General features: G+C 40.9%; 1 protein-coding gene across 1 annotated transcript in view; it reads left to right on the top strand.

Annotated features, from left to right (window-relative positions):
- Nucleotides 1–10,700: 10,700 nt before the first annotated feature.
- MED27 (mediator complex subunit 27) overlaps nucleotides 10,701–27,616 on the top strand; it is an 85,375-nt gene continuing 68,459 nt past the window's right edge. The window contains exons 1-2 of the mRNA XM_071453878.1: nucleotides 10,701–10,932; nucleotides 13,409–13,553. Coding sequence (XP_071309979.1) covers nucleotides 10,727–10,932; nucleotides 13,409–13,553 — 351 coding nt within the window. The 5' untranslated portion in view covers nucleotides 10,701–10,726. The remainder of the gene's footprint in view (nucleotides 10,933–13,408; nucleotides 13,554–27,616) is intronic.

Raw genomic sequence — 27,616 nt, 5'->3', positions numbered from 1 at the left:
ATGATGAACAAGGAAGGAGAGAAGGGCTAGAAGGGCATACACAGGTGCATGAGGTGCACCTGTATATGTGTTTTATTTGTACAGAGGTCTCTGTAGAAGAATGTTTTTCACAGAAGTGGTTAGAAAAGGAACCTCAGAAGATCATGATGAACAAGGAAGGAGAGAAGGGCTAGAAGGGCATACACAGGTGCATGAGGTGCACCTGTATATGTGTTTTATTTGTACAGTTTGCTTGGCTTTGGTTGAGTCCAGAATACAGTCTGTGATTTTCATCCTGATGTAGCTCCTGCAGTTGCAATGTTTGGGGGTTTTGCTGCTGTCTGAATTAATCTGCTGGGTGTCCCGAGACACAAGGACTAGAATAACTCTCCGTGTTCATGCCAGTGCTTGTGTTTCCATCTCCTAACCCATGTGGGAAATATCTAAAAAACAGACCCAAAGTCACGGTGGGAACTGTGGATAAATGGCGTCAGCAGGATGAGAAAGCTGCAAACAGCACAGAAGCACCATTGTCTGTTCATTCACTCCAGTTCTCTGTGTGCCTCTTTTCCAGCTTACATTTAAAACTTACACCTGATGTACAGGAACTTTAAAGGTGTCTGGGCCACATTTCAGCCAGTACCTGAAGGAAAGCAAGCCCAAAAGCACCTTTTAGCTCCATAACAGAGCAGCTGCTGTAGGAAGCTGGAGATCTGGTTCTGCCTGCTCCCAACAGTAATTGCCTTTATGGTTTGTGAGCAGTGATCCATCAGGAGGTGCATGACAGCTTCTGGAGAAAGCTTTCTTGGTCTCTGAAGGATTCAAAAATTATTCAGCCATCAAATTCACAGCCTCTGTATCAGCATTTACCGATGTATTTGGCTTAAGTGAAGAAGAGCATATATAGAAGTCTGGCTCAGTTTAAAATAGTAGATAGTCTGGGATCCAGTATTGAACTGTTTGAGAAGATGCAGGTTCAACCTTGCATCTAAATGTTTTGTTGATTTTTTCCTCCTTCAGCTTCACTACATACTCAGAAGACGACCAGAATTAATCTCTGTGTTTTAAGTATAAAAATTGGCCATGGAACTTTGGAGGCTGGAGTGCTCCAAATTCTCAGGATAATACTTTCCCTTCTCTTTGGGCTTCAAAAAGCAGAAAGACTCTTTCCATGATGTGATGGGCATCCTCATGAGAGCACAAGAGAGCATCTTCACCACAGGAGGTCACGGGAGGTTTTCTTTAGGGACCTGACTGGCAGCTCCTACTTTTCACAAAACATCTTTCCCTCTAGTACCTGAAGTTTTGATTTACATCCAACGTCTTGAACCCAGCTCTGGAACACCTTGTAGACTGAGCTACATGGGGAAATAGCATTTGTGAGCTGTTCCCTTTGTCCATCAGGAAGTGCCATGTGTCTACACACAAGTTATTTTCTAGCAGCCTGCCTCACCACTTAGAGGGAAATAATTAGACAGCCTGAGAATGAAAGCAAGACTGCTTGGCACCTCTCTTGTCCACTCCTTTTGCATTTCTTGCTGCAGTTCTGAAGCGCCACAGCCAAGTCCCAGTGCACAGCTCAGCCCCACACAGGATCAATAGCAGAAAAGATAAATCTGTTGGAATTGACTACAGGCTGTTCTGTCACTAAGTGACGATGAAAAATGATCACTACTTGAATACACTGCATTTTTATCTTTAAATCTTTCAATAGAAGCAGTGTCAATAACAGAGCACTAAATAATCTCCAGATAGGAGGAAAATCTTTCTTTTTTTCTTCTTCTTTTTTTTTTTTTTTCATAAGAGGGAAGATGGATGTGACTTTTTTTGGAGGCCTTAAATACTGAAGTACAGAATTAGATCTGCAAATTCCAGGAAGTGATTGTCTGTTTAGACAAACTGTGTCTCATTTTAGGAAAGACCGGCTGGATTCTGCTTGAAAACATTGCTCAATTCCATATCATCAATGCACCAGGGTAACTCTAAGTGGAATATGCAGAAATAAAATAAATAAGGATTTTTTTTTCATGTTCCTTTGGGGATAATATATCTCTCTGAATTGGATACACCTGCCAGAGATGGCCTTTCTTAGCTTTAAAATATGTCTGACCTTTCCCTGAGCTAACTGGATGCAGTTTACCATATTGGCCCAAGCATAAAGCAAAGTCTTTTTCAGATAATGGCCCTTGGAAACAATCCAATCTGTTCTGTTCTGTACCTGCTGCCCACGCCACACATCCCAACCCTGTGGGCACTGTCAGCTGGCACAGAGGTGTGGCAGCAGGCAGGAAATGACAGTGCAAGTCCTGCCAGTGGCTTTTGGGTTTGCTGCTCTCAGTGGGGCAAGACCCAAAAGGGCTGACCCTGCCTGAGTGTCGCAGACATCTTTTCATTTAAAATCCTTTCTTAGGATTTTTCTCCTTGAGAAGCTGAGAGGCTTCAAGAACAAAATGTAACCAATGGTTATCTGCTGCTGTGGAATGCAACAGGTGCATCTGGGATTGGCCCATCTTGGATGTTTATAATTAATGGCCAATCCCAGCCCAGTCAGCTTGGACTCTCTGTCCAGACACAAACCTTTATTATTCATTCCTTTCTATTCTTAGCTTAGCTAGCCTTCTGAGATGAAACTTTTTTTTTAGTATAGTTATAATGTAATATATATATCATAAAATAATAAATCAAGCCTTCTGAACGTGGAGTCAACATTCTCGTCTCTTCCCTCACCTGAAAACCCCTGTGAACACCGTCACACCTGGAGGTACTGGAAATTCTGTGGCCCCACTGTGAGGGCATCTGCTCTGGTTCTGTCCTGACAAAAGGAAGATGGGTTTTTGTTTGAAGCCAGTTTGGTTCCACATCATCTGGCGCCTCCACCATCTCCCAGTGCTGATGTCCCTTTCTTTATGAGACAGCAAGGAGCACTCTGCTGCCTTTGACATCAAACTGGTTAACTTTTATTTCCCATATCAGTGCCTCAGGGGTTAGAAGCTTCTGGGTAAATCCAGTCCACTGGCAATTTGAGCAGTGTCAGTTGGGCTCTGGTAACGTGTTGAGTGCTGCAATGACTTGGGGATGCTCTGAGCACTCTTTGGATATGTGTGTTCCACCCCAAACCCCCTCCAGAGGCAATGCTCTCTTGGTTGTAGACTCTGTGAACTGAGCTCTGTTTAGATTCCCTGCAAATTCCAGGGTAGGGCTGTGAAGCAGGCAGCAGTGCTGTAGAAGGACTTATTGATTGAAAACTCCCTTTGTATGTTCTCCAAGTTTAGCTCAAGCTGCTTTACTGAGTAAAGGTCAAGATGAAGTACTGAATTTCTGAAATGCTAAAGTTCTGAATATCCCAGAACTTTGCTTTATTCTGCCTGTTTTGTCTGGACGTCTGTTAAAAAGTTTGGCTGGCTGTCCTCTTTGATGGGTTGATGAACAATAGTGAGTGTGGAATAGCTTGAAGTAAATACTGGTCTGTGCAGTTGCTAGAACTGCTTGAATCATCTGGAAAACAGCAGGCTTCCATGCCCTCATTCAGCTGCAAGCATACTTGACTATATTGGTTTTTGTTGTTGGCCACCTCTTTTGACAGGTAGAGAAGAAAAAGGGCCTGCAAAAAAAAGGCAGTAAAAAGTAAAAAAACCAGACCTTATTGTTTCAGGATGGTTGGTGCTTTAAGGGGAAATCAGCCAAGTTTCATCTGTTAAAAATCCTGCTGAGATTGATTGGTGTATGGAGAGGTGATTATAAAAGCCAGCAAGTAGCTTAATTAGGATGGAGAGTTATGAGAAGTAGCTTGGCTTTTGTGAGAAGTACTGGAGCAAATGACTCTTGGCAAGTGGCTGGTGGAACAGGGAAAGCTAAGCTCAGGAGTTAGAGGATTGCTGCTTGGCATGCTGCATTTGTATTGAGAAGGAATAAAGCTGAGGACTGCCAAACACATGCTCGAATCTGGTTCATGTCAGGCCTTATTGTCCTGAGATTACATTTTGCACAAATAATATTTCCTAATCAGGGACTTGAGAACTCTCTGAACTTGTCTCGGGGATTTTTACTGTGTCAGGCTTTTTAAGGAGCCAGGGGAAAAGCAGCCTCGGCTATTCCAGGCTGCAGGTGAGAGTTTGCTCCTGGCAAGAAGAAATGCCATATACTGTACCATGAACTTCATCATATTTACTCTCTTAACAGTGGGTGCAGTGCCATCTAAAACTTCCCTGTGCCTGTGCAATGAGGAGCAAGAGCTCCTGGATGTCTTGAGCAGGTATTGAACGACCATCACGCCCCGAGCTTCCCCTCGCCTGCTGCAAAATCCCTCCGCAAGAACCTGGTAAGGAGGAGAATGGAGCATTATGTATTCAACAAATTCTGCTGATGCTGCTAAGGCTGTGAAGCTGGAATGATTGTGCCAAATCCTGATCTTTCATGATAATGGAAGCGGAATTTTCCCCTAAGCAAGCCAGTATCAGAGAGAAAACCCAGGGGACAAGAGAGAGCATTTGAAAATATGGCCTAGGCATTAAAAAACCCCGAAAACAAACAGGCTTTAACTAGTTAAATTACAGAATACACAAATATCCCAGAATTATGTAAAAGCCTGATCCTGCAGTCTTTGAGTGGGGAAAACAATGTTTAACTGACTCTAATACTGCAGAATCATCAGTATAGACAAGAAGAAACAACTGGGTCATTCTGTCTCAGGCACTTGCATATTGCAGAACTACTTGTCTGTTCCTGCTATTATTTCATCCCTGCTAATGTCTTATTTAACCTGCTCAGGATAGTTGTGATTTTGCAAACATGCAGAATAGATTAAATTTTAACGGCATCATTTAAAAATACCCAGATTTGTGCAGATTTTTCAAAATGACTGGGATCTGAATGTGTAGGGCAACAGAACACGACTCAAAGCCCAATTTAAAGAAAGTACGTTTTGAGCAGGCATCAACAGATAGACTGAAAAGCAAGGCAAAAGCATAGGGGTTTTTTTTAGATGTTGAGTGGACTAAATGCAATGTGAATTTATCTGCAAACCATCTGTGATTTCTGGTATTTTTTGGTGCCTTCACAGCTCTAATTTTAAGCAGTTCTGTAGCCTTTAAATAATGGTACTTTCTTCCCATTTGGTTTTACAGCAGATTCCCCATTTGATCACTGAATGTTTAAAGAAAAGAAGTAACTGAGTTCTCTGCAGATTGCACACATACAGAATAAAACAGCAGCCTTTTTTTTGCAAGTAAAATTTGACATATTTTGGGACAGAATTCCTCATGCATAAAATAACACCATGGGTTTTGCTGGGTATGGTTTACTTTTTGTATTTTGCTTTACACTTCTCATGTAAATTGGGTGCTGGGATAAGGTGTTAAGTTGACATCTCCAAGGAACCAAGTTCCAGAAGCAGCACAACACAACAGCAGATCTCTTTCAATTTTCTTAAAAGTGATGTCAAGAGTACCAGTTTCATCAGGCAAGAGGGAATGGAAGAGTCATAATCCAGCCAGCCCTTGTTGGTTCTGCAGACAAATCTGGATTCTCTGTGTGTCATGGGGACACTTTATAACCATAAACTGAAAGAGAACACTCTGGATTATCGAATAGCCACCCGAAAATCGTAGTTCCTACAGTTACAGAGATTCCCTAAGGGCACAGGGAGGCCTCCAGGTCTGTTTTCCATCCAGCATGATGTGGGAGAAGATCCTTTTGAATGTGAGCCTGGTCCCTGAGAGCATGAAACAATAGGAAGCTAACTCTATTCATCCCACAGGAAATCTGATGATAGCTACATCATTGTCAGCTCAGTTCATTATTTCACTGTTTCTTCTGGCAGGAGTCTTCAGATAAGGTTTTTGCTCACTATTGTTGGATATAGTGGGGGATTCTGATTCAGGGAACAATAGGAAAGAAATAGCACTGAAGAGCAAGTCTCCTCCACATCTGAAAATGTCTTGCCATTCCAGCCTTCTCTAAAGGGAGGCAGGACTCATTCCCCTCTCTTGGCAGAAGCCTCAAACATGAGTCGATAACCCCTCAGTTTCTCTTCTGTTTCAATAATGCATCGTGTAGTAAACTCTGTGGCTAACTGAAGACTGAAAACCTGAAAGAAATTAATAGGAATGTAAAAATAGCAAGAACATCTTGCCAATTGCATTATTGAGCATCACAATTATTTGAACAACAACAACAAAATCAGTTTATTATATTTATCTGAAGTGCTGTCAAAAATGTAGCAATGAAGTATAAAGAAATGAAGAGGTTCTGGTGATGAATATCAGTCCAGCTTGCCATAGAATAAATATCAGAATTTATCTCTGTCAGAGGAAGATAAAGATAATTTCTTATGTTATAAGTTATTTCAAATATTGAGCCCTATTCGGACGTTTTGTGAGAGATTATCTGCACTTGCTTTGAAACCCAATAGTGGCCATTAATTGTCTCTCCTGACAACAAAATTAATTTCTCTTAAATGAGAATGCATTTCTAATTGGACACTTTCTTCCCTGACAAATTGTTTACAGTACCTCTGCAAGGATTCTGAAGTCATCTCTTTGCTTTGATGTTGCTGATTAATCACAGCCCACGTGGTTCTTAGAAGCTGCAATTTGAGTAACATTGCTGTGAAATGTTCATCTTAATTACACACTCCCCCAGCCAAGCTTCTTCTTGAGAAGGGAGCTGAACTTCTCTTGCTGCATGTGATGCCAGGTTGGATTGTTACTTTTTACCCCTCCCTTCCCTCCGAGTGAGTTCAGAGCTTATGTATGATCCGAGACTGACAGCACCCAAAATGAAATTCTCTCTTTAGCCACAGAACAGATCCAGAACTGGCAGCTCAGAGCAGCTTTCCCTCTCCCATCTCGTAGAGTCTCTGCTCAGTGTGGAGCAGCACTGATGGGGAGAACTGAGCTGCCTGGAGCATCACTGTGCTAGCACAGGGGTCTGCCACAGCTAATTAGCCAGGCTGAGACACAGGGTTAATTAGTGTGGGCAGGATGCTGCACTAAGGGAGCACCTCTCCACATGACACTGAGTTGTGCCATGTGGATTTACCCCCTATGCTTTAAATGTGACTTTTTTTGGTGGGAGATCACCAGGTCCTTGAACTGCTGGTGGAGAGGAGAAAAGATACCAGTTCTGCTACTTGCTCAGGTGAAACCTGCCTGTATTGAGCCACCCAGATAATTTTGCAGGAGCCCACTCAACAGCTGTCAGATAATAAGATTTTTGGATGTTCCGAACATCAGCTGGATTCTTGCTTTTATGTTTTATTAATGATTTTAAGGCAAGAAGATTTTTATCAGTACCTTGGAGATATCCTGGTTCCACATATTTTTTCTCTATAATGCCCCCTTACAATGCACCTATAATGAAGATGAAATGAACATACTGCCTTGGCTTGGGCAAGCTGCCAGTTAAGGAATTTTGCTTAAAAGAAACGAGCAACATCGGCACAGCAATGCCCTACAAATGAGCACACAAAATGATGCAGCCTTTTCTTTCTAGATGTGGCAAAACAGGAGGAGGAATAACAAGAGGAAGAGGAGCTCCTGCTCTCTCCTTCAGCCATTATCTGTAGGTGTTGAAGCAGCGCCTGCCTTAACTCCCCACGGAGCCAGTGGAGCTCTGAGTGCTCTGAATTGCCTGTTGTCTGTTCAGGAGGACTTGGCTCCTCATTTATGCAAGAAAAAGCAGATCCCTGGAGCAAAAAATTGTGAATGCCCTCCTTTGAGTTTCTAAGGCAAAGCTATGTGGTGCACTTTGTTCTATAGGGGCAAGTTCCAAATGGTTCCTTATATATTTATGGGTTTGTTTTTAGGCCACTGTTTTGTCGTTTGTTTAAAAATAGTAAAACAACTGTCAAATCTTTTTTGCTGCAGGTAGCATGTGAAATCAGAACTCCTTGCATTTGGGCACCACAATGACAGGGCTCTTGGAGATAATTAAAATAATTGCAGTATTGACATACAAAAATATACGCTTTAAAGTAGGAACTATTAAATAGAAAAGAATCATCCATTTCCAAGTAATAACACATAAAAAAAGTTACAGACATCTGCAATGTGCATCAAGAGTCTGAACTTTGTATTGGGAAGAAAAAAAGCCAATGTCATTCAGGAATGATTTCTCAGCCTGCAAGTACTCCATAATAATACTTTCTTGATCAATCTATTTTAGTCCAAAGAAAGGTGTTATATGTTAAAAATAAACTACAGACCCATAAACAGTTTAGGTTGCTGGTCTGGCTGAGGTAGTCCTGTCCTTTCTGCCTTTGGCTGCTTTTCTTTGATTCAGTATTTTTTAACACAAAGAACTATTCCTACCTTGTTCCTATTTACCTTTCTAAGTGTGCTCAGTCTGTTGCTGATTCTTTGAAGCACACTGCTATGTATTTCACTGGCTGTGTAGGCTGAGCTCCATTGCTTCAGCCTATATTGCTTCCAGGTTTGCTTTACCCCAGTGCTCGGACAGAACAGCATCCCTCAGCTCAAGAGGAACCGCAGCCCTTTCATTTTCTCATTCTTCATGCTAAGTAATAGGGGCTTCACTTTCCAATACCTCACATGGTGTTCTGAGAACATTTAATTGATTGGATACAATTTTCAGAATCCATCACTTGACAGACAGAAAAGTGTCACTGAGTGGAGGGTGAAGCTTCGCTTCACTTGGCCACTGACACCTTGGCTGTTCCTTGTTGTATTCATTTCCATTTTACATGCAGAAAAAGAAAGATCATCCATGGCCAAAGAATCTGTGTGGATTTTGCTTACTGAATTTAATTAATACCCTTATGAAAGGGGTTGTTATTTACTTTAGAAGCTGAGAAAACAAAGGACCCATCCCTGTGCTGCAGTTTACTCTGTGTGGAGTGACTATCGGCCTGTGCAGTGCTTCATTTACTTTAGCTCTATTTATTTTAGCTGCATTCTGAGGGTGAAAAGAGCTGGCAGTGGCATGGAAAACACAAGCAGCTCCTACAAAATCAAACCAGTTCAGTGCTGTGAAAGCATTCCTGAACTTTGCAGTGATTTGCAAAGGTTGGGTAACGAGGAACTTGTTTCAGCAGTAATCACAACTGAAATATAGAAATGCAGAATCACAGGCTGGTTTGGGTTAGAAGGGGCCTTATAGGTCATCTCATTTCACCCCCTTTCACTGCACCAGGTGGCTCCATCACTAAGACAGGAACAATAACATGGGACCTGCGCATCTGCCCTCTCCCCAGGAGCATCAGGAGGATGGAAGTGCTCCTGTCTGCATCATGCTCAGTGCAGTTATTGCAGCAGGACTGGGGCCAATGCTTCCCATTCCAAACGGTTTTATTTCTGGTTCTGTGCCTGGGAAGCACCCTACAGATCCACAGAACATCCAGGGGAGGGAATAAACCCTACAACTACCTCATTATGGTCTGCTGCTTCCACAAGAGGGGAAATGGAGGTGCAGGCACTGGTTGCTTCTCTCTAGTGACCACTGGCAGGACCTGAGGGACATAGAGCTGTGTCAGGGGAGGTTTAGATTTGATTTTGGAAAAGGTTCTTCCCCAGAGGGTGCTGGGCACTGCGCAGGCTCCCCAGGGAATGGGTATGGCCCCAGGGCTGCAAGAGCTCCAGGATGTTTGGATAACATGGTGGGGTTGTTGGAGTGTCCATGCAGGGCCAAGGGCTGGACTGGATGATCCTTGAGTCCCTTCCAGCTCAGGATATTCTGTGATTCCATGATTCTGTAATTTTCTGATTCCAGGCATATGGACATGGCACAGGGCGATGTGGTTTAGGGGTTATGGTAGTAGTACTGGGTGGATGGTTAGAACTGATGATTTACAGATTCACAGAATATTCCAAACTGAAAGGAACACACAAGGATCATCAAGTCCGACTCTGAACTAAATGACCTACACACGAACCCACAACCTTGGCGTTATTAGCACCATGTTCTATCCAACTGAGCCATCCCATGATTTCACAGGGCTCTCCCAGCCTTGCCGACTCTGTGATTGTTGACCTAAGTGTGAAAAATGCCAATCACCGGCTTTTAAAATTTTAAAAGTTTAATAGTAATAAAATGGTTATAAAAATAGTAATACAATTAGAGTAATAATAATTTGGACAATTTGAATTAGGACAATATGAGTCAATAAAAACAAAGAGTTACAAACATCTGGGTACCTTTTTCTGGGCAGCATAAGCCCAAAAAAGGACTCATGTTAACAGAGGATTGACCCTTAAAAACAACAGCCTGTTGCATATTCATACATCTCATGCATGATGCATAAATTCCATTCAAACACAGGATTCTGTCTGGTCATCGTCAACTTCTTCTTCATAATCCTAACGGCGTCATCCTGCCCAAGCAGAGCAGGAAGAAGTTCATTTCTCCTGATAATGAAGGAATAAATTCTCTTTCTCTGAAAGATTTAGGTGTCCTGTGACTGCTATCTCAGTGCCAGTCCTTTCTTTAAAAAAAAAAGTATCCTGCATAGCATAATTTCTATTTTAACGTTTTGTTATAACCTAAAACTATATTTACCACGCTACTTAAGATAATTAATACAACATTACTTTCTAACACAACACATATAATATTCATTTGAACATTTGCGAAAAGACAATCATAAAATACACATTTTTCACATAAGCGACCCAGGAAAAGATAAAAGTTTCTAAAAAATCGCTTCGTGGCGATCAACACCCGACCGCCCCCACAGACGCCGGGACTACATTTCCCAGCATGCACCGCGGCGGGGCCGGCGGGGCCGGCCAAGATGGCGGACGGGGCGCTGAGCCCCGGCGTGAACCTGGAGGCGTTTTCGCAGGCCATCGCCGCCATCCAGGCGCTGCGCTCCAGCGTCACCAGGGTCTTCGACTGCCTCAAGGATGGGATGCGCAACAAGGAAACCCTGGAGGGCCGCGAGAAGGGCTTCGTGGCCGCCTTCCAGGAGAGCCTGCACTCCGTCAGCCGCGACCTGGGGTGAGCAGCGGCCCCGGCGGGGCAGCCCCCGGTGGGCAGGGAGGGCGTCCCGGGCTGTCCTGGCTCCTCTCAGCGCCCGGCGGGGCCGTTTTCACTCCAAGGCAAAGTTTTAGGCAAATAAATGTGAAAATGCTTCGTTTTGTTTCCCCCCAGCACCGTGCGCGTTAACCCATTCGTGGTGTTCTGCTCCAGAGTCTCCAAAGGGTTCAATATGCTCGTAATATTTACCAATTTTTTGCTCTCGTTTTGTTTTCACAAAGGACCTGTCGGTGGGGTTGCATTGACAAGGTGAAGGTGTTCGGCTGCAGGGAGATTTATCTCTATATTTGAAGTTTTTTGTTAAAAATTAAGACACTTTCTAGGTGCAGACTACTCAGTAGCATCTAAGGGGTTCAAGAATGGTCGTTTTATTACCAACACTTGTCAGGCTGGAAAGTTATCCCAGGTAAGTGCAGTTACTTAGTACCAGCAGGTGTGTTTTGTGTAAGTAAAGACAAAGTGCTGAGGCTGAAGACGTGGGGGAAAGTTATGGGCAGAAGAGAGAGGCAGGCACACAGTTTCATTCAGCAATTTTGTGTATTTAAATTGAAAACCCCTACACAGACACAGGAACTGAGTACTTCGTGTACACTTAGGGACAAGCTTTAGTGGTGGACTCAACAATGTGAGGTTTATGGTTGGGCTTAACGATCATAAAGTGTTTTCCAACCTCACTGACTCGGTGATTGCCCGTGTTGGTCCCACCACTGAGTTGCTGGGTTTGGCTGATTCTCCTGGGAGCCAGCAGCACTGTCCAGGGAGGTGTCCCCAGATGTTTAACCAGCCCTTCCCAGGACATCTTCTGCTTCAGGGTCTTGTGTGCGAGAATTTCTTTCTTGGCAGTTAAAAGGCCTTGCTGATTTTTAGCTGTGATCATGGTAATGTAATTTGTTACCTGCTTCTCTTCTGTTGGGAAAAGTGGTGGATAACCCTTCTCATGAATGCTGCTGTACCCAGCTATAGAAGCAGGTGTTTTATTCCTTTGGTTTTTAGTTTTCAAGCTGAGGAGGCCTCACAGTTTGCTGAGCTGTTCCTTTGGTTCTCCTTCTTGCCTGGCTCTGTGGCCTCCTAAAGAGTAACCAGTATAACCCCAAAATTTCATTCCCAGACAATAATAAATAACAATTCAGGAGCTGGACTTGCATCCTTGTGGGTCCCTTCCAACCCAGGGTATTCTGTGAATTGGCCTATTCAAGGAGCAAGGGAATTCTCCCAGGTGTGCTGAAGTTAATATTACCAGTGCACTTTTATGCAGTGAAAATATTGACTGGTATCTCTGTTCAGCAAATCCTCAGTTATTATGCCTAGTCACACTTGTTTTATTGTATTCTTCTGTCAAGGAGTATTAAGCAGATTTGCAAGTGTTCACAGCACCAGAGGATTGGAAAGAATGTAGGCCATGAAAACTTCAAGGAATGATGATTAACAAAGGAGAGTTTTGTGTTAGTGAAGTCTGGAAGTCTTTTAACTGTCAGTTCCCTGATTGTTGGGAGTTTATTTTTGTAACCTTTCTTAAATGTAAATGGAGATATTTTGGATTTCTCTTTGCAGATGTTTTCATAAGCTGCCTTTTGAGTGCTGCATTTAATTTAGTGTAGCTTCTGAAGTTCAGACTTGGGTGTAGCACTGGGCAGTCAAAAGGAAAAGCACTTTAGTCATGTCACTTGAAAAACTGCTTTTTATATCTGTGCAAAGTGGCCAGTCTTTCTTCTACAGTTGATTAATGCAAGTTTGAAAAATTGCTTAACTTTTGTTATGATTAAATGTTGTGTTTGACAAATGAGATATGAAGCAATGATAGATCATTTCACAGTGAGGGATTTTTTTCATGGGAAAATGGTGCTTATTATGCTTCATTTGAGTATTTTACACTACAGATATACAAATTGCTCATGCAAATCAGAAGATCCTGAGAACTTGAAAGGCAGATACTTGATTAGAGTAATCACAGCCTTTGCAGGATGGTCTCCAGGCTTAGGACTAATACCAGTTCTTGTGTATATTTATATGAGGACAGTGTTAGTTTGGAGTTCTCTAATGAAATGATGAGGCATCTGCTTGCTTGGTGGTTAAAAAAGTTACTTCTGGTATTGCAGGCAGTGCTGAAATCAGAATTCTGAGGTTTCTGAGGGGCTGCTTTGCTCAGGAGGTGCCCTGGGCTGTGAGCAGGGCCTGCCATAGTCTGACCCTTTGCAGGTTGTTTTCAAAGACTCGTGACTTGTACTTTCTCTCCAAAGAAGATACGAGCTTAACAACCAACAGACTGCTTCAAATTGTTTGGGTAATAACAGGGATTATGTTTTAAATCAAATTTGGGACATATTTAAAACTCATTTAGCTCCTAAAATAGAATTGGTGCATGCTGCTGTGCCTGGAGGATTGCACATCTGTGATTCTCAGCTCTGACTCCAAAAATTGCCCTTCTGCTTCCTCCCAGGGAACTGGAACGTCTGAGCAACCTCGTGGGGAAGCCCTCAGAGAACCACCCCCTGCACAACAGTGGGCTCCTGAGCCTTGACCCTGTGCAGGACAAAACCCCCCTCTACAGCCAACTCCTGCAGGCCTACAAATGGTCAAACAAGGTAACCAAGCACATCTGGGTGGTTTAGTTGTGTATTCCCATTGCATTGGCCATACAGCTGACTTCTGAGTGTTTGGGGCTGCCAAAAGAGCTGAATTTTTTTGGAATTGAGGAGCATAATGCATACCTAAATGTACTTTCAAGGATAAAATGTTGTTTTAATTAAGAGGAGACTTTTCTGTGATACCAAGGTGTGCCCTTGATCTCAAAGGGGTTATTAACTCCCAAGCATTTCCACATTTAGCATCTTGTGTAGGTAGAAATTAAAAGTATGTTGTGTCCTTGCATCTGGCAGCAAACACTGCAGTGGGATATTAGAGCAGAGAATCAACAGCTTATGTCACCTCCAAACTATTTCTAGGAAAGAGTCCTCTAGGGAAGTTCTCATCATCAGAAATCTTGAAGCTTTTTCCCTACCATTTTCTGCCCATGGTCTCAAAAGCAGCTTTGTATTCAGCAGCTTTGGCATCCCTCCTGTTTTCATATCATATATATGGCATTGAATTTTAAGTAGTGTAAAAGAAAAAGGCAGATAATATTAATGTAGTCTTTTACATTTAAAAATTTAATTGTTTTTGCTGAAAGAAACTTCTTTCTCAACAGCATATTTCAGTTTCATAAACCTGTATGTTTCATATGTGTAGGATTTGGATAGGGATGTTTCCTTTTGTACTCTGAACAATCATACTCCTTTCCTCATCTAATTTTCTTAAGTAAGTAAACATGGCATTGCAATTACTGCTGGCCTCTGAGCACTGTTATATTTCAGGTTGCCTGTTCCCATCCTGATTTTTTTGAGCATGCCTATTACTTTTTATAGAAGTATGAAGATGAGTAAGTATTTAAAAGCTTTCTTCAAGTTATGTTTGAAATACTGTAATCTGTTAAGAAATACAAAAAAGATGGATTAATTTCTGTTACAATAATTATTAGTAGTAAGTGTAGTCAGAGTTGTAGCTTTTAATACCCTTATGCAAGACAGCAGGAGTAAGCAGGAATAATAAATCTGAAAATATTTAAAGCATTAAAAGAAACAGTTCCACTTTAAATTATTTATTATGATACGTGAGCCAGGAAGACTTTGAGAGTGCACAAATACTTTGTAGGCAAATTCTTGTTATACATTGAGCCAACCATTCTAATATTATTCAGATTTAAGATAGGATTCTGCAATAATTTTTGTATGAATACCACAGTAATATTTGTACAGTAATGGGTCAGAATACAAATATCTGTTTTTTAAAATCAGCAGAATTTGGCATTGAGAGAAATTTGGTATGATTGGAAAATGGGGGCACAGGAAAAATTTTTAAGTGGGGATTTAGTAATTGAGAAAATATTTCATGTTTGCTTGTATCCCTTGCTGTTAGCAGCAGATTATTGGCACTGAAGAAAGAATAATTAATTTGCTACTTTCAGCAAAAGTAAAAGTAGGAAAACTTATAAACTTGTAAGGCAGGTAAGTCTTGAGGGATTTAATTACTACTTTAGGTCATTATCAGGGTAAACTCAGGCAGTAATGAAATAGCTTTACAGAGCTGTTTCTAATGTAGTTTTTTATTAACTTAGAGTGTTATGGAGCTTTGAAGAGCAATTTTTTGTAATCCTGGATTCTGATTCCAGAAAGCTGGAAGTTTTAGTCTCCTGTGCACTCACATTCACAACAAAATGTTGCAGGAGAAGAACAGTACCTTTTATTTTAGCTGTGAAACTGAAGTCAGAGACAACAGAGAAAAAAGAAAACCACTGGCTAGGTTGCAGATGTGTGAGGGTGTGAGCTGCTGGCTCTACCACCACAGATCCTTCTGTTCCTGCTTAATTCTTCATTGCTAAATACACTTCTGGAATAAGAGTTATTTCATTACTTCTTCTGACTGCCTTCAATTCTTATTATGTGTCTCCTGTTTCCAGCTGCTTCTCAGGGATGGTTTCGAAGTGATGGTCTGTCAATACACTTTAGATCTGCCTGCATTTAATTTTTAATTTGTGACCCCTTTGTGGCTTGCCTGCTTGTATTTTTGATGAGCTGAGATAAGGGCATTTTCCTCTGCCTTTGATTGTTCATGCATTACTGATGGCATGAACAGCCCCATGGCTGCCAGGGGAGGAGACTTCTGGGGCTGTGGTGCCATTCCAAAAGAACATTCATGAAATACAAGGAAAATGAGTGCACAGACTGTGCTGCATGTCTCAGTGCATTCTGCTTATTTTTAAGACATGAGGAGACTGTTAAAAGTCACTTTGAGGACAGTAATCAGTGAAGTTGGTAATAACTGGGCTACCTATGAGAAGCAAATAAGTATTCAGTATATCAAAGCACTGTCCTGTGGTTCATGAGGTACTGGATGTTAGAATAGCTGATTCTTTCTGTTTGCAGCTTTGTTTTGATGCTGGCTCCAGCAAATGCCTGAGTTTGTTCTGGTCTTGGATGCATGGACAAGTTTTTGGTTTAAATAGCAGTGCTGGATGTGAAATGAAGATCACAGTCACAGACATAAATGGAAAATGCTGTGTTTAAGATGTGAGTGTTGACACAGGAGGTGAGACTAAGCTGACCCTGGCTTGGTTTGTTTACCATGATGAATACTTGTAGCTGTGCTTGGTTATGTATTTGGAGAAGAGGAGCCTCTTCCAGGTGCAAATTTACCAACCCCTTTGGCTGAGGGCAGTAGAAATGAGTTGCATTTAATTGTGATTTCACAGCTACTTGCCCTGAACCTTTTTTTAGTGCTCCTGTGGGTCACAGCACTGGTTTCTCCATTTCTAATTGTGAGTTTACCTGCTTCAGGAGTAAGAAGAAGTCCAGAGGGAAGAATGAAAACTTCCCTTACAGAAGTGTGTTATCTTGGCAGCGTTTGTTATTTATGAGCACCTGCTCTCCTGATATTTACTTACTGTAGTTTATCCAATAGTTCTGCAGATGGTAAAGTTGTCTCTGTAATGGAAGCAGCTGTTTGGGAACACAACAGCTTGTCAAATGCATTAATTGCATACACACACAGCTGTAAAGGAACTTTCCTTTTTCAGGTGTATAACAGCTCTCACCAAGCCATAACTGAAAAACACAGGAAGTTTATTTTATTGCAAGTAACAGCTAAGTGGTTTTTCTTCTTTGCTTTAACCTGTTTTATGTATCAGTAGAAATCATGGAAGTGAATTACTTTGCTGCCTGTGGGGTGCATGGAGACATGGAGTAGCCATGGAACAGTATTTAGGTCTAGTTGATAAATTTCTTTTCCCCTCCTCTTCAATTTTATTTAAGAAAAGAAGTTATCTTTATTACAATTGAAGTGCTCTTTCCCAGAAGGATCCATGTGTACCCTCTAATGTAATACTGAAGATATAATATTAGATAAGGTAAAAATGAGCTATCATTCTGCAAGGTTAATGCAGAGAGATTATTATGGGTAAGATAGGATGTGTGTAGATAGCAGTAGTTGTTTTTCTCATGGACTGTCTCTGTTGAGTCATTGCACTTGAATTCTGGATTTAGTAGTTGTGTACATCTTGGCAGTTGATTTTTTTTTTATTTTGTAATATACTGCTGTGTCTGAGCAGGTGCAATCTGAGATGACAGCAGCAGCCAGGAGGGCTCCTGGTCAGGGTGTGTGTGGCCTGATGCTGCCTGGAGCAGTCACACTGGCTCTGCAGAGGCTCCTCCTTACCCCTCATTACCAGCTGCCTGCTCCTTGCATTATCTTGGAATTTATCACCACAGAGAGAAGGCATCAGCTAAGCTTAAATTAAAGAAAGTTTGAAAGTCACTTTCTAGACTGAAATACTGATTAAATTTTGTCAGTTTTTGGTTTTTTTTAAAGAGATGTGATTTGTGGTAGATACTGCAAGAACTCTTCTCTTGCTCCAGAGCACTTTATGCCAGGGCCTTTGTGCCACCCTTCCCTGCTCCCAGTGCTGCTTGTTTCCTGCAGGAGATGAGACCACAAACTCATGAATATCAGCTTCCTTACTGAGCAACTGTCTGTTTCTCAATATTTGTTCTCAATAATGGGCAACAGAGAGCTTTTGTAGGAGGAGAAGATGCTTGTTGCTGCTGTGATTAATCCAATATCATACTTCCCCACACACGAAATGTTCAGTGCAGCTTTTGGTGCTGTGGTCACTTGATCCAGCTGCAGTAGTGCTGGTGGTCAGAGCAGGTTTTTGGAACCCAGGAGTGTCAGCTCATTCTTTTTGTGGTATAAACTTTGGGTTTATCCATCTGCAGCTTCACTGAGGTTATTTATGGCCTGCAGTGTGCACTTGCTCATCCTTTGTCCTTGGTGAGGTGTTCCATGCCCTCGCCCTGTGGGTGCCCGAGGCAGTGCCTGCTAAGGGGTTTCCACTGGAACAGAAAATAGGGTATTTTGTGTCCACTGAGCAAGGAAAATGCTTTTTTGGGCAGGTTTCTCCTTTCTTGCTGGGATGCTGTTAAGTAGTTCATGCCCCACACTTGAGCTTTAACCACTGTAGAGGTTTTTTGCTCGTTTGCTGTTTGTTTAGGTGAAGGCTGTTTGCAGAATTGATCAACCCCCAAACCAGAATTACTTTCAGCCAGTGAGGGAAAGCTGTGTTTGCTGGAGAGCAGCAAACTCAGTCTCCCCTGCATTGCTGAGTGACAGCAGCATCAGCTGAGTTCACTTGCTCAAGTAAAAATAGTCTTCTGCAAGTCATCTTTCCTTCTCCCCCTTCCTTTGCACTGAAGGGTTTGTGTTCAGACCTTCAAATTATTTTATTAATACCAGTAGAGGTGGGGAAATTGAGTGCAATTGTAGTCTTGAGTAGGTGATGTTATTTTCAATGTTTTTCCTTGATTTTTAACGTCACTGAAGTGCAGTGCTGTGTCCCCTGCTGTTTACAGAGTTGCGTTTGTCCATGTGCTTTACTCCAGTTCCAGCTCTTGGGCCCACGTCTGGGGGTGTGTGAGGGGTGGTGGTATTGTTTTATCTTCATGAGATGCTGCTTACAGAACGTGATTGCCACGTGTTTGGGAAGGCTGTTTTATACTGCTTCAAGCAGGAAGCAAAAAATCAACTTTTCTGACTTTGTAACTCTTTGGGAAAGTAGGATTTATATCAAATTATTTCATTTACTCATCTGTGAAAAGCTTCTTCTGGCAACTTGGATAAACTTTACAATGTCTGCATTATAAGTTTTCTAAGTGAACGAAGCTGGACAGGAGTTGTCATAAATTTATTTGAAAGTAATATGCTGGGAATTACAAAATGAAAAGAAATTACTGTTGATCTGCATGTGGAAATAGGCTAAAAATATTTGGATTTAAATTTGTTGCTTCATAGCTTCCTCTTGTTTTTACATAAATTTAAAATCGAACTGTTAAGATTACCATTAATGAGTTAAAATGATTTTCTGTCACATGACTAAAGAGAAAAGGTATAGATAGGTTTTGTTTATTAAATTATTTTGATATGTTCCCTGATAAATTATTTGTATAAATTGTGTTTATTGTAGGGCTCAAAAAAAGGCAATCAATAGAGCATGTAGAGAAAGACCAGACTTGTTACAGCTGCACTTGGTAGCTTAGTATTGATTAGACACAAATACTGAGTTTAATGACAATAAATGACATTAAATGTTAACCATGATATTAGAGAAGCACTGCAGAACAGGAAAAAAAATCACTTCATCTTGATTGCAAAAGGATGTGTTCATTGCAAGGAACATTAATTTTGAATTTGGGGTGTGCTCAAACATTGTGACTTGGTTGTAGTTTTACAGTAGCATGGACAATGTAACTGGATTACTGTGTTGGTACTTTTTGGGAATTTCAGGCAGGTGGCCAAAATGTCCTTTCAGGACTTTTTTTTCCTACCAAAATGCACCATTATAATACTGTGACATCCTGTTATGTGTTGATCCTCAGACTCTGGTGGAATCTGATTTGTAAGAGCAGAATCAGAGCATCCTGGAGGGAGCTGCATTGGCAGCTCCAGCTGTGGGCTCCTTTGCTGTGCAGATCAACCACAGGAATTGATATTCCTGTCACTGGAGAAATGAGTGGCACAGACTCGTGGGTTTTGTACCCTGGACACAAAATAGGAGCTGGGCCACTTGGATTCTATTCCTGCTTTTCTCACTAATTGTTCTAACCTTGAACAGGACACACTAATTTTTACTGTGCCTCATTTTTGGTGCAGATAAAAGAGGATAATATCACTTAACCTACTTCTTGGGAGAGTTTCTAGTCTAAATGTGTCCCAAGTGCATTGGGTTCTTTGGGCAGAAATGTTTTTCATGTGCCAAGTATTATATAGCCAGTGACTAATGTTGTTTGCCTGGCAGTCTGGAAAAATGTCCTTTATGGGCTTTTAATTCTGTGTGGTTTTGGGCAAATATCTGGTGAAATGCCCTTGCTGTTCACAATTACATTAATGCATTAATGTCCTGGTTTTTCCTTTTTTTTTTTTTTTTTAGTATGACTGGGAAACAGGTGGTTACCTCTGTGCTTCCAACTGCTGCAGTTATTAATTACTGCTCAATTGTCTGCCTGGAGAACACTCACTTTGCTTATTGCAGGGTTGATTTTAGTGACCAGGGATGGCAAATTCAGGTAGTGTGGAAATTATCCTTGATATTATACTGATGGGGGGGGAAAGCACTGGAAAAGCTGTGATGAGGATGAAAGTGCTTGTACCAAAATTTAATTTCAGTAGTCCACATGTGCTATATTGGAGAAGGAAAAAGGTGGGACACGAAATTTTTCTGAGGGTCTTTGAGCTCTGCATTGATAGTTAAAAAAAAAAATAAAGTGAATATAGTGAGAGGAGAAAATGGTGAAAACCATAAGGAAAACAGGGAAGCTTACAATAATAGGAACAGTAAAGGCAGAATCACCAGCTCCTGCTTGTTAGACAGGGCTTGTTCTCCCTGGAGACCCTGCCTCCAGCAGTGTCTGGGGCATTAGAGATGGATAACATCAGTTCTGTCTTCTCTTTGGAAATGTATCTTCCCTCCTCAGCTGTGAGCTCCTGGAATCTTCAGCTCTTGGGCTCTCTGTTTCTTTGTCTCTCATTTTTGTGTTGCTTTCTGACAAAAGTTCAAGCCAGGGCTATTGTAACTATTTTATTGTTAGGTATAAAAGTGGTTTTGACACCTGATAATGTGACTGAAAGGAAATGAAAATTGCCAGTGTGTTTTTTTCCTTGCACTATGGAAAGTTATCATGGCAGGTGAGAATTTCCTGCATATGCTGACTTGTGCTAGTAGGGAAGTTAGTTGAATTTATTTGACATTTTAGTAGACTGAGGTTACTCTGTTTCTTCAGGAAGAGAAGAGTTATGAGGAGTAACTTGTTGCTTAAAAAATGAGAAATAATTAGCCTTTGTTTCTGACTTCTTTTTGCTGCATAGTTTGAATGTTTTATATCTGTGATCCTCCCAGAGTTATCATAGTAATAATTCACACCAGGATGCTGTTGTGAAATAAGGTTATGTGTCCAAACAGAATTGCCTTTCTTACTGAATTTTTTTTTAGAATATTTTGTTTCAAATCTGAAGCAGCCTGAGAGCAATGTTATGATGTTTTTCTATTGTTATGCCTAGTGTTTGTTATTATTCAACAGTATTTTTCAAGGCTCTGATCAAAATAATGCTGTAAGCAGTACCAGTCTCACTTTTCCTAATTATGGGAAGTGATCTATCAATAACACACTATTATAAATCACAGCCCCCTTGTCAGCTGGTGGGAATTATTTAATGCTTTGCAACACCTTTATTTGCTAATGAGTGGGTTTTTTCCCCTGTTTCTTTGATAAGTATTAATGTCCTAGCTGTTAGCCTATTTCAGGATGGAAATGATTGATGTGGCTCTGTTTTAACCAAAACACTTCTGCCCACTCCTAGTTCTTCTTTCCCTCTGCAAGAACTCCTCATACATTTCATGCTGGATGGCTCAAATATGTAATTTATAGGGCAGTGATCACTTTTTTCTTTCTAAGTTGTATAATGTGGTCATCAAATCAAATCAAATCACAAACTGCCTTGCTGTGTGTTGAGTTTGAATGCAGCTAAGCCAGGCACAGACACAGAAATGTGGCCTGGGTAACTCAGTAGAGCCAGCAGAGCAGCAGCAAAGGCTTTACTTGCAGAATCTGAGGAATACAACAAAGTATAACTGGAAATCCATGTTGTCTGGGGATTAATTGATGAATATTCAGGACTGGAGAACAAGAACAGCTCAGTCCCAGCATTGCTTTGAATTTCCAGTTCTCTTCTGCCTCAGCTCTCCATGGCTCGCTGCTGGTGACCAAGCCCGACCATCTCGTGGATGGTGGCACCATGAAAACACAAAGAATGTTTTCAGAGACTCAGTGTCCTTTCTTGCTTTCTTTGAGGCAAATAAAAGTTGTTTGTAAAGCATTCTCTGACCTTCATATGAAGGGCATTCAAGGAATATGAACACTAATATAAAATAACTGATGCAGGTGATAAAAATCCCACAGGTATTCTTCATATGGAAAAGATTTTTTTGTAGCTTCTAGAGGAAATCAAATAAAATGGAAAATTTAATGATGTCACCCTGTTGCTCTCTACTTTTGTTGTTGTCAGGTCTTTTATTGTGCCTGTTATTTGGGTTTTTTAATGCAGAAGTCTACTCATCTGTGTTTTTCTTTGAGTTCTCTTTTGAAGTTACTGAAGTTGCCCCCCCAGACAGTTCACAGTGGATTTATTTGTTTGAATTGCACATAAACAATGCTCAGTTCTTCCCCATTGTATCTTAATCTCATGCAGTTGATAATTGGGTAACAAAACATGGAGATGGTTTAACAGCTAATAAAATTGGGACTAGTGTGTGTAAGGAACTGTGTAAGCATATAATCAAAACTGCATTTCTGCCCACTGGTTGCTGCTTTGTGAAAATGTGCATTTGGCAAAAAGGTGCCAGCAGTTTTTTGTTCAGCAGGAGCTAATACTGAGCTGCTGCTGTTGGAGGTGTGCAAAGCAGAGGGTCTGTGGTGACCCTTGAATTCTCTTGGGATCAATGAAAACTGATTTTTATTTTCCTGGGAGGGAAGAGTAATCCTGGCCTGGACAAAGGGTGGTGTTTTGTGGCTGTGTGACAGCTGAAAAATGTGAATAAAACCAGGACAGACATCAGGACCATTGCTGGATAATAAGAGCTGCAGGCTGTGTAACTCTGTCCCTGCTCTCAGGCTTCTTGAGTAGTTCCAGAACCATTTCTTGGCTCTCCTGGAATCTCAGTGGTGCCATGGCTGGGCTCCTTTGGGGGTTGATAGGAAAATAGAGACCAGAATATGATCATTACACTCAGAGCTGCTTCACTCCCAAGCCCATTTGCTGCTGGTGTATTTTCTTGGTATGAGCTAGCATTTAAATCTACTAGAGCTGTCAAATCCTGAAGTTCTGGAAATAAAGACACTTACCAGTACATGTTATCATGTCCTTTGCTGATACAAGATTAGCCCAAGCATTTATAGCAGTTCATTTAATCTAATTTTAAAGTGCCTGAATGCAATGATTCTTGCAGAAGAAACAAAAAACATGAATAAATCTTTTAACCACTGACACTTGTTCAGTTACAGTGTATATGGAAAAAGATGTCCTCTGAATTAATAAAAGAAGATTTAATGAAAGCTGATTGATTCTACCAGGTGCTAGTCTTTCACATTTTTGATCTTTTCAAAGAAAGATCAAAAGTTTCTGTATCCTGAGCAGCAGTTACCTTGTTGTGCTCTTTTGTGAAGTTCTTGCCTTAGTGTGGAGCGTTCAGCCATGCTTTGGAGCTGCACTGTGTGTGCTGAAAATTTCAGCCCTCGAGTTAAAATGCCTAAATCTGGACTGGGTGAGCAATCTAGAGGAGAAATGGCACATGGCTGCTGTTGCATGGTCTTCTAGAGAGTTAAAAATGCATTTCTTAGGGTGTACATTTTTTTATATGCACATGAATTTGCTTGTTCTCAGATACCTCTTCTTCAAAAGCCCATCTGCTGACGGGCTGACAGTAATAACTAATATCCTTATTAGATGGAATTAGCATGAATCATCATTATGAGAAGTAATGACCATGTTGAAATGCTGAGGGTATTTTCAAGATTGCCTCAGACTTGGTTGGCAAGCAGGGTGTAATGGCTCCATCTTAGAGCACATAATAAAATCACAGAGGTCTTTGATGTTCAGAGTTGTGCTTTGCAACAAATAGTTCTAGTCAAAACCAGCAGAGTCTTGGTTAATTTGGTTGTTGTATCTGGATTCTCTAAGCTCCTGTAACTGGTAGTGGCAGAGTACTAAAGGTGCTCTGTGTACTGCATGGGCCATTAGACACAAAGGAATTGTATCTTGATGTGACATTTTGCAGTATATTCTAAAATAGATGTATTTACTTCTCATTACATGAAACTGCAATTCCTAGGGAAATCAATATTGAAAATACCCACTAAAAGCCTCCCAGGATCTGCAAGTATGCACAAAAAGGAGCTGGATGCATGTGCTATTACCCACAAGTGGTGGGTTAAAGTGAATTATTTTAATCTCTTCATGTCAACATCAATTCAGTATATTTTCCTTATTGCACCAGCCTGTTACTGCTACGGAAGGTGCAGAGAATGTGGACTGGAGCAGCAAGAGTCCTCAGGTGTCTTTAAACTGTTTTAAGCTGCCCATGGTTTGAAAATATTCAGGAATCTGTGATATGAGCTGTTTGACATTTTTCGTATTCCAAATGCTCAAAGGAATAAATCTACATAGAGAGTGTTAAAATGAGAGAGTCTTTGCAGCAACGTCTGGATCTCAGAATGTTACTTTATTTCTCTTTTGGCTGACCACCACACTGAAACAGCTGAATCAAATACATTCTTTTATGTATAAAATATATTTTTTGGGTTTTGACAGCTTGTTTCCAGTTTTAGTCTAATTCAGTTTGAAACAGCTGTTCCTGATCTCTGCAAAACAGTTTTCTGATGGAAATCATGACATTCTCAACTGCTGCAGCGTTACTGGGCTCTGTCTCATTTCAGATGGTGGCTTTTCTTTCTGGAAAAAGAATTCCTCATTCAGAGAAAATGTCACTTTTGTATCAAATAAGCTGCAGTTAAAAAGATAATGGCTTCCTCCTCCCTCTGAGCTTACCCCTCACTGAGGGTGGATATATGTTTCTCTTTTGAGAAAAAACATCCCTGTGTGTTTTACCATTAGTTAGATTTTTATTCTAATGTTCCCTGCCCTACCCATCTGCTTTCAGTTGGGTTCTATTTAGAGTCTTCTCTGCAGTTGTCTCTGCACTCAGACTTAACAAGTTCTCTCCTTTGCCGTCTGCTTCAGTTTTACTCTGGAGTCAAATCTTGTATTTTCAGAATTTTCAGTGTAGCATTTTCAGTTTACTCAGTGCCATCTTTTTTTTTTTTTTCCTTATTTTTTTTTTTTTTTTTTGGCTGCACTATTTGATGCTTCTTCCAAAGCTGTTTGTAGAAATATCATAGATCACAGAGCTGATCAAGTCTGTAAGCCCTCTTGTGCCTGATAAAGCACCAGTTAACCTTTCATTTCCAATTTTCTGGTTCTTTTGGACACCCTGCATGTAATATGGAGTGAAGTTAATAACTTTCAGCTTAACAACTTGCTATGTAGTTGACTCTGTGAACACGAGTGTGTGATGTGGCTGTCCCAGAACACTTCTGATGGGGAGGATGAAGATTTTGGGAGCAGCAGCATTGCCAAGTTTGTCATGGGACTGGAGAGATCCATCCTCCTCTTTCCTCTGACCCTAGCTTGCTGCATGAGTTTTCATGAGTGTCTTTGTTGTGCATGTCTTTTTCCATCTGGAAAATATCTAACTATAAAATAGGAGTTGTGCTACAGAGCGAGTGCTCAGAGAAATCTGGGGGAGATGCTGCACATGAGCATCTTATTGCACCAAGCCCACTATGGACAAACACCATCCTGAAGTCTCTTTTGGGTTGTTTTTCTTTTTAAAGGACAATTTATCAGCTGAAATAAAGCTCTCATCCAACACAACAGGAAAAAGCTTTAAAGCTTTACTTCCTAAAGAGCTGTTAAATATGTTTTCCGTTCCAAATTCAATGTTTTGCCTGGCAAATACTTTGGAGTGTTTGTAGTTTTCCTTGTATTTATTTTTTTCCCACAGTCTAAAAAAGCAGACTTGGGGCTGCATGAGGATTAAGTGAGATTAGAAACATCTTCTTTCCATCTCTCTTGTGTACCTCATATGGATACATCCTAATTGTATTGATATTGCATTCATCCTGCAAGAATCTAAGACCTTTAGTGTCTGCTGATGCTGCAGTTTTGATGGTGTGTTTTTCTTGCAAGTAAAATCAATTCAGACAAATCTTGGTAACTTTTACAACAAAATAAAATGACTGTGCCAGGCAGGCACAGGAAGTTTTTTAAGCATGGGCATGCTCTTAGATCACACCCGGGGTTGTTCCAGCAGAATCGATTGGTTGATCTACTAGATTTAAAGGTCAACTGTAATCACATTTCAGGAAGATTGAAGAAAATATAAAATTGCTACTGTGCTTTTCTGGGTCACATACCTGCTTGTGGTGCTCTTTGCTTTTCCCCTGTACATCTTCATTTACTCAGCCAGGGCATCAATACAGAAAGGGCACAAGTCAATGCGCTCGCTTTCTGCTGTCGATGAGGGAGCTACTTAGTTGTTATTTCCTCCAAGCCAATACTTTCCCTCTGGATGCAGAGAGGAGTTCACTGTACCTGATGGATTTGGAAGGAACAAATCTCTCTTCCAGGGCAAGGCTGTGAGGGGAGAGCTGCAGTCTGGCTGTCTTGTTAGATAATCCATGCAATTGCTTGAGCTGATGCATCCCAGGGATGATTCTGTCCCTTCAAAGAGCAGCCCAGGTGCAGAGAGTCAGCAAAGCCCCTTTCGTGTGTGGGACCTTCAAAAAACTTCTCATTGCTCCTGTTTTATGCTGCACTTGGTGTTGTACAGATGTCCATAGAGACCAGGCAGCTGTGGAATATTCTGTTTTGTAAATATGGTGTTTCAAAGTGCTATTTCCATGGAATAGGTAACAATATCTGCACACACGGGTGAATAAATTTCCTGTTAACTTTTTGCAAGAGCCCAAATGAAGCAACTGTGTTGCCATAGAAGGTTGCATGAATTAAAAGCAGCCAGGACATGGAATATTCACCTGCTCAGATAAAATTAATTTTCCCTGCAAAGTAAAAGAGTCTTGAGATGAAAAATGGGTTGATGGGGGAAAGAGATTTAATTTAGGTTGATAAACCAAAACACGTTGCTGTAAAGTTTGTTCCCTCATGAACCATATTCTTGCTGTATCAATTTGATAGGACTTCATTAATGAAGTTTTGCTCTTTTCCTGTACTGATAAACTTCTGTGGATCTTCCATGGAATAAAAGAGAAGTTTAAAATGGAATAGACTTTATTGGCATGGAAGCTGTTCCTGAATCAGAGAGTACAGCATTGCAGATACTTTTAGCTAATCTTCAAACAAATTTCAAAATAACTTTATTTTTTGGGGTTTTTTTTGTGGCTAGTAAATGTATATTTGCTGATAGTCAAACTATGAAAAGGGTTTTGTTGTGTTAGCAGAACATGGAAAGATGATTCTCTTTAAGAGTCACATTCCTTCAAAAAAATCTGTTGTAGGTCATGCTAACTGTTTTGCAAAGGTTATTTGGAGTAGAACTCTGTGAGCCTAAATGAACTCGGTGAGTACTGTCCTTAGTGCATTTTCATATGTGCTAACTTGCAAAATGTAGTAATTCCCAGATGGATGGAAATCAGGGTCTGTGGCTTTTCTCTAAGCATCCATGACCTGCTTTTAAAGCAGACATGGACATACAGCAGTGGCTGAAGGCTCTGCTTGAGTGGGCTGAGGAGACATTTATTGTGCATTTATTTAAGGTGCCCTTTTTCAGAGATTCTTGCTCTGCTGGCTGCCTAAATTCAGTCTGTGTTTTGCTTTGTCAGCCACTGTGAAGACTGAAAAACTAATGTCTCATGTTCACTACTCCTATGGTAAAGATGGAAAGGGTTTTATTCCTGAATAAATAATGGACCAGGGAAAGTTTTCAGAGACT

Source organism: Agelaius tricolor, unplaced genomic scaffold (genome assembly GCF_023055355.1).
Source record: "Agelaius tricolor isolate 1412-34295 unplaced genomic scaffold, bAgeTri1.0.p SCAF_38, whole genome shotgun sequence".
In the NCBI taxonomy this organism is placed as follows: Eukaryota; Metazoa; Chordata; class Aves; order Passeriformes; family Icteridae; genus Agelaius; species Agelaius tricolor.
This window is presented reverse-complemented; position numbering and strand designations above follow the sequence as displayed.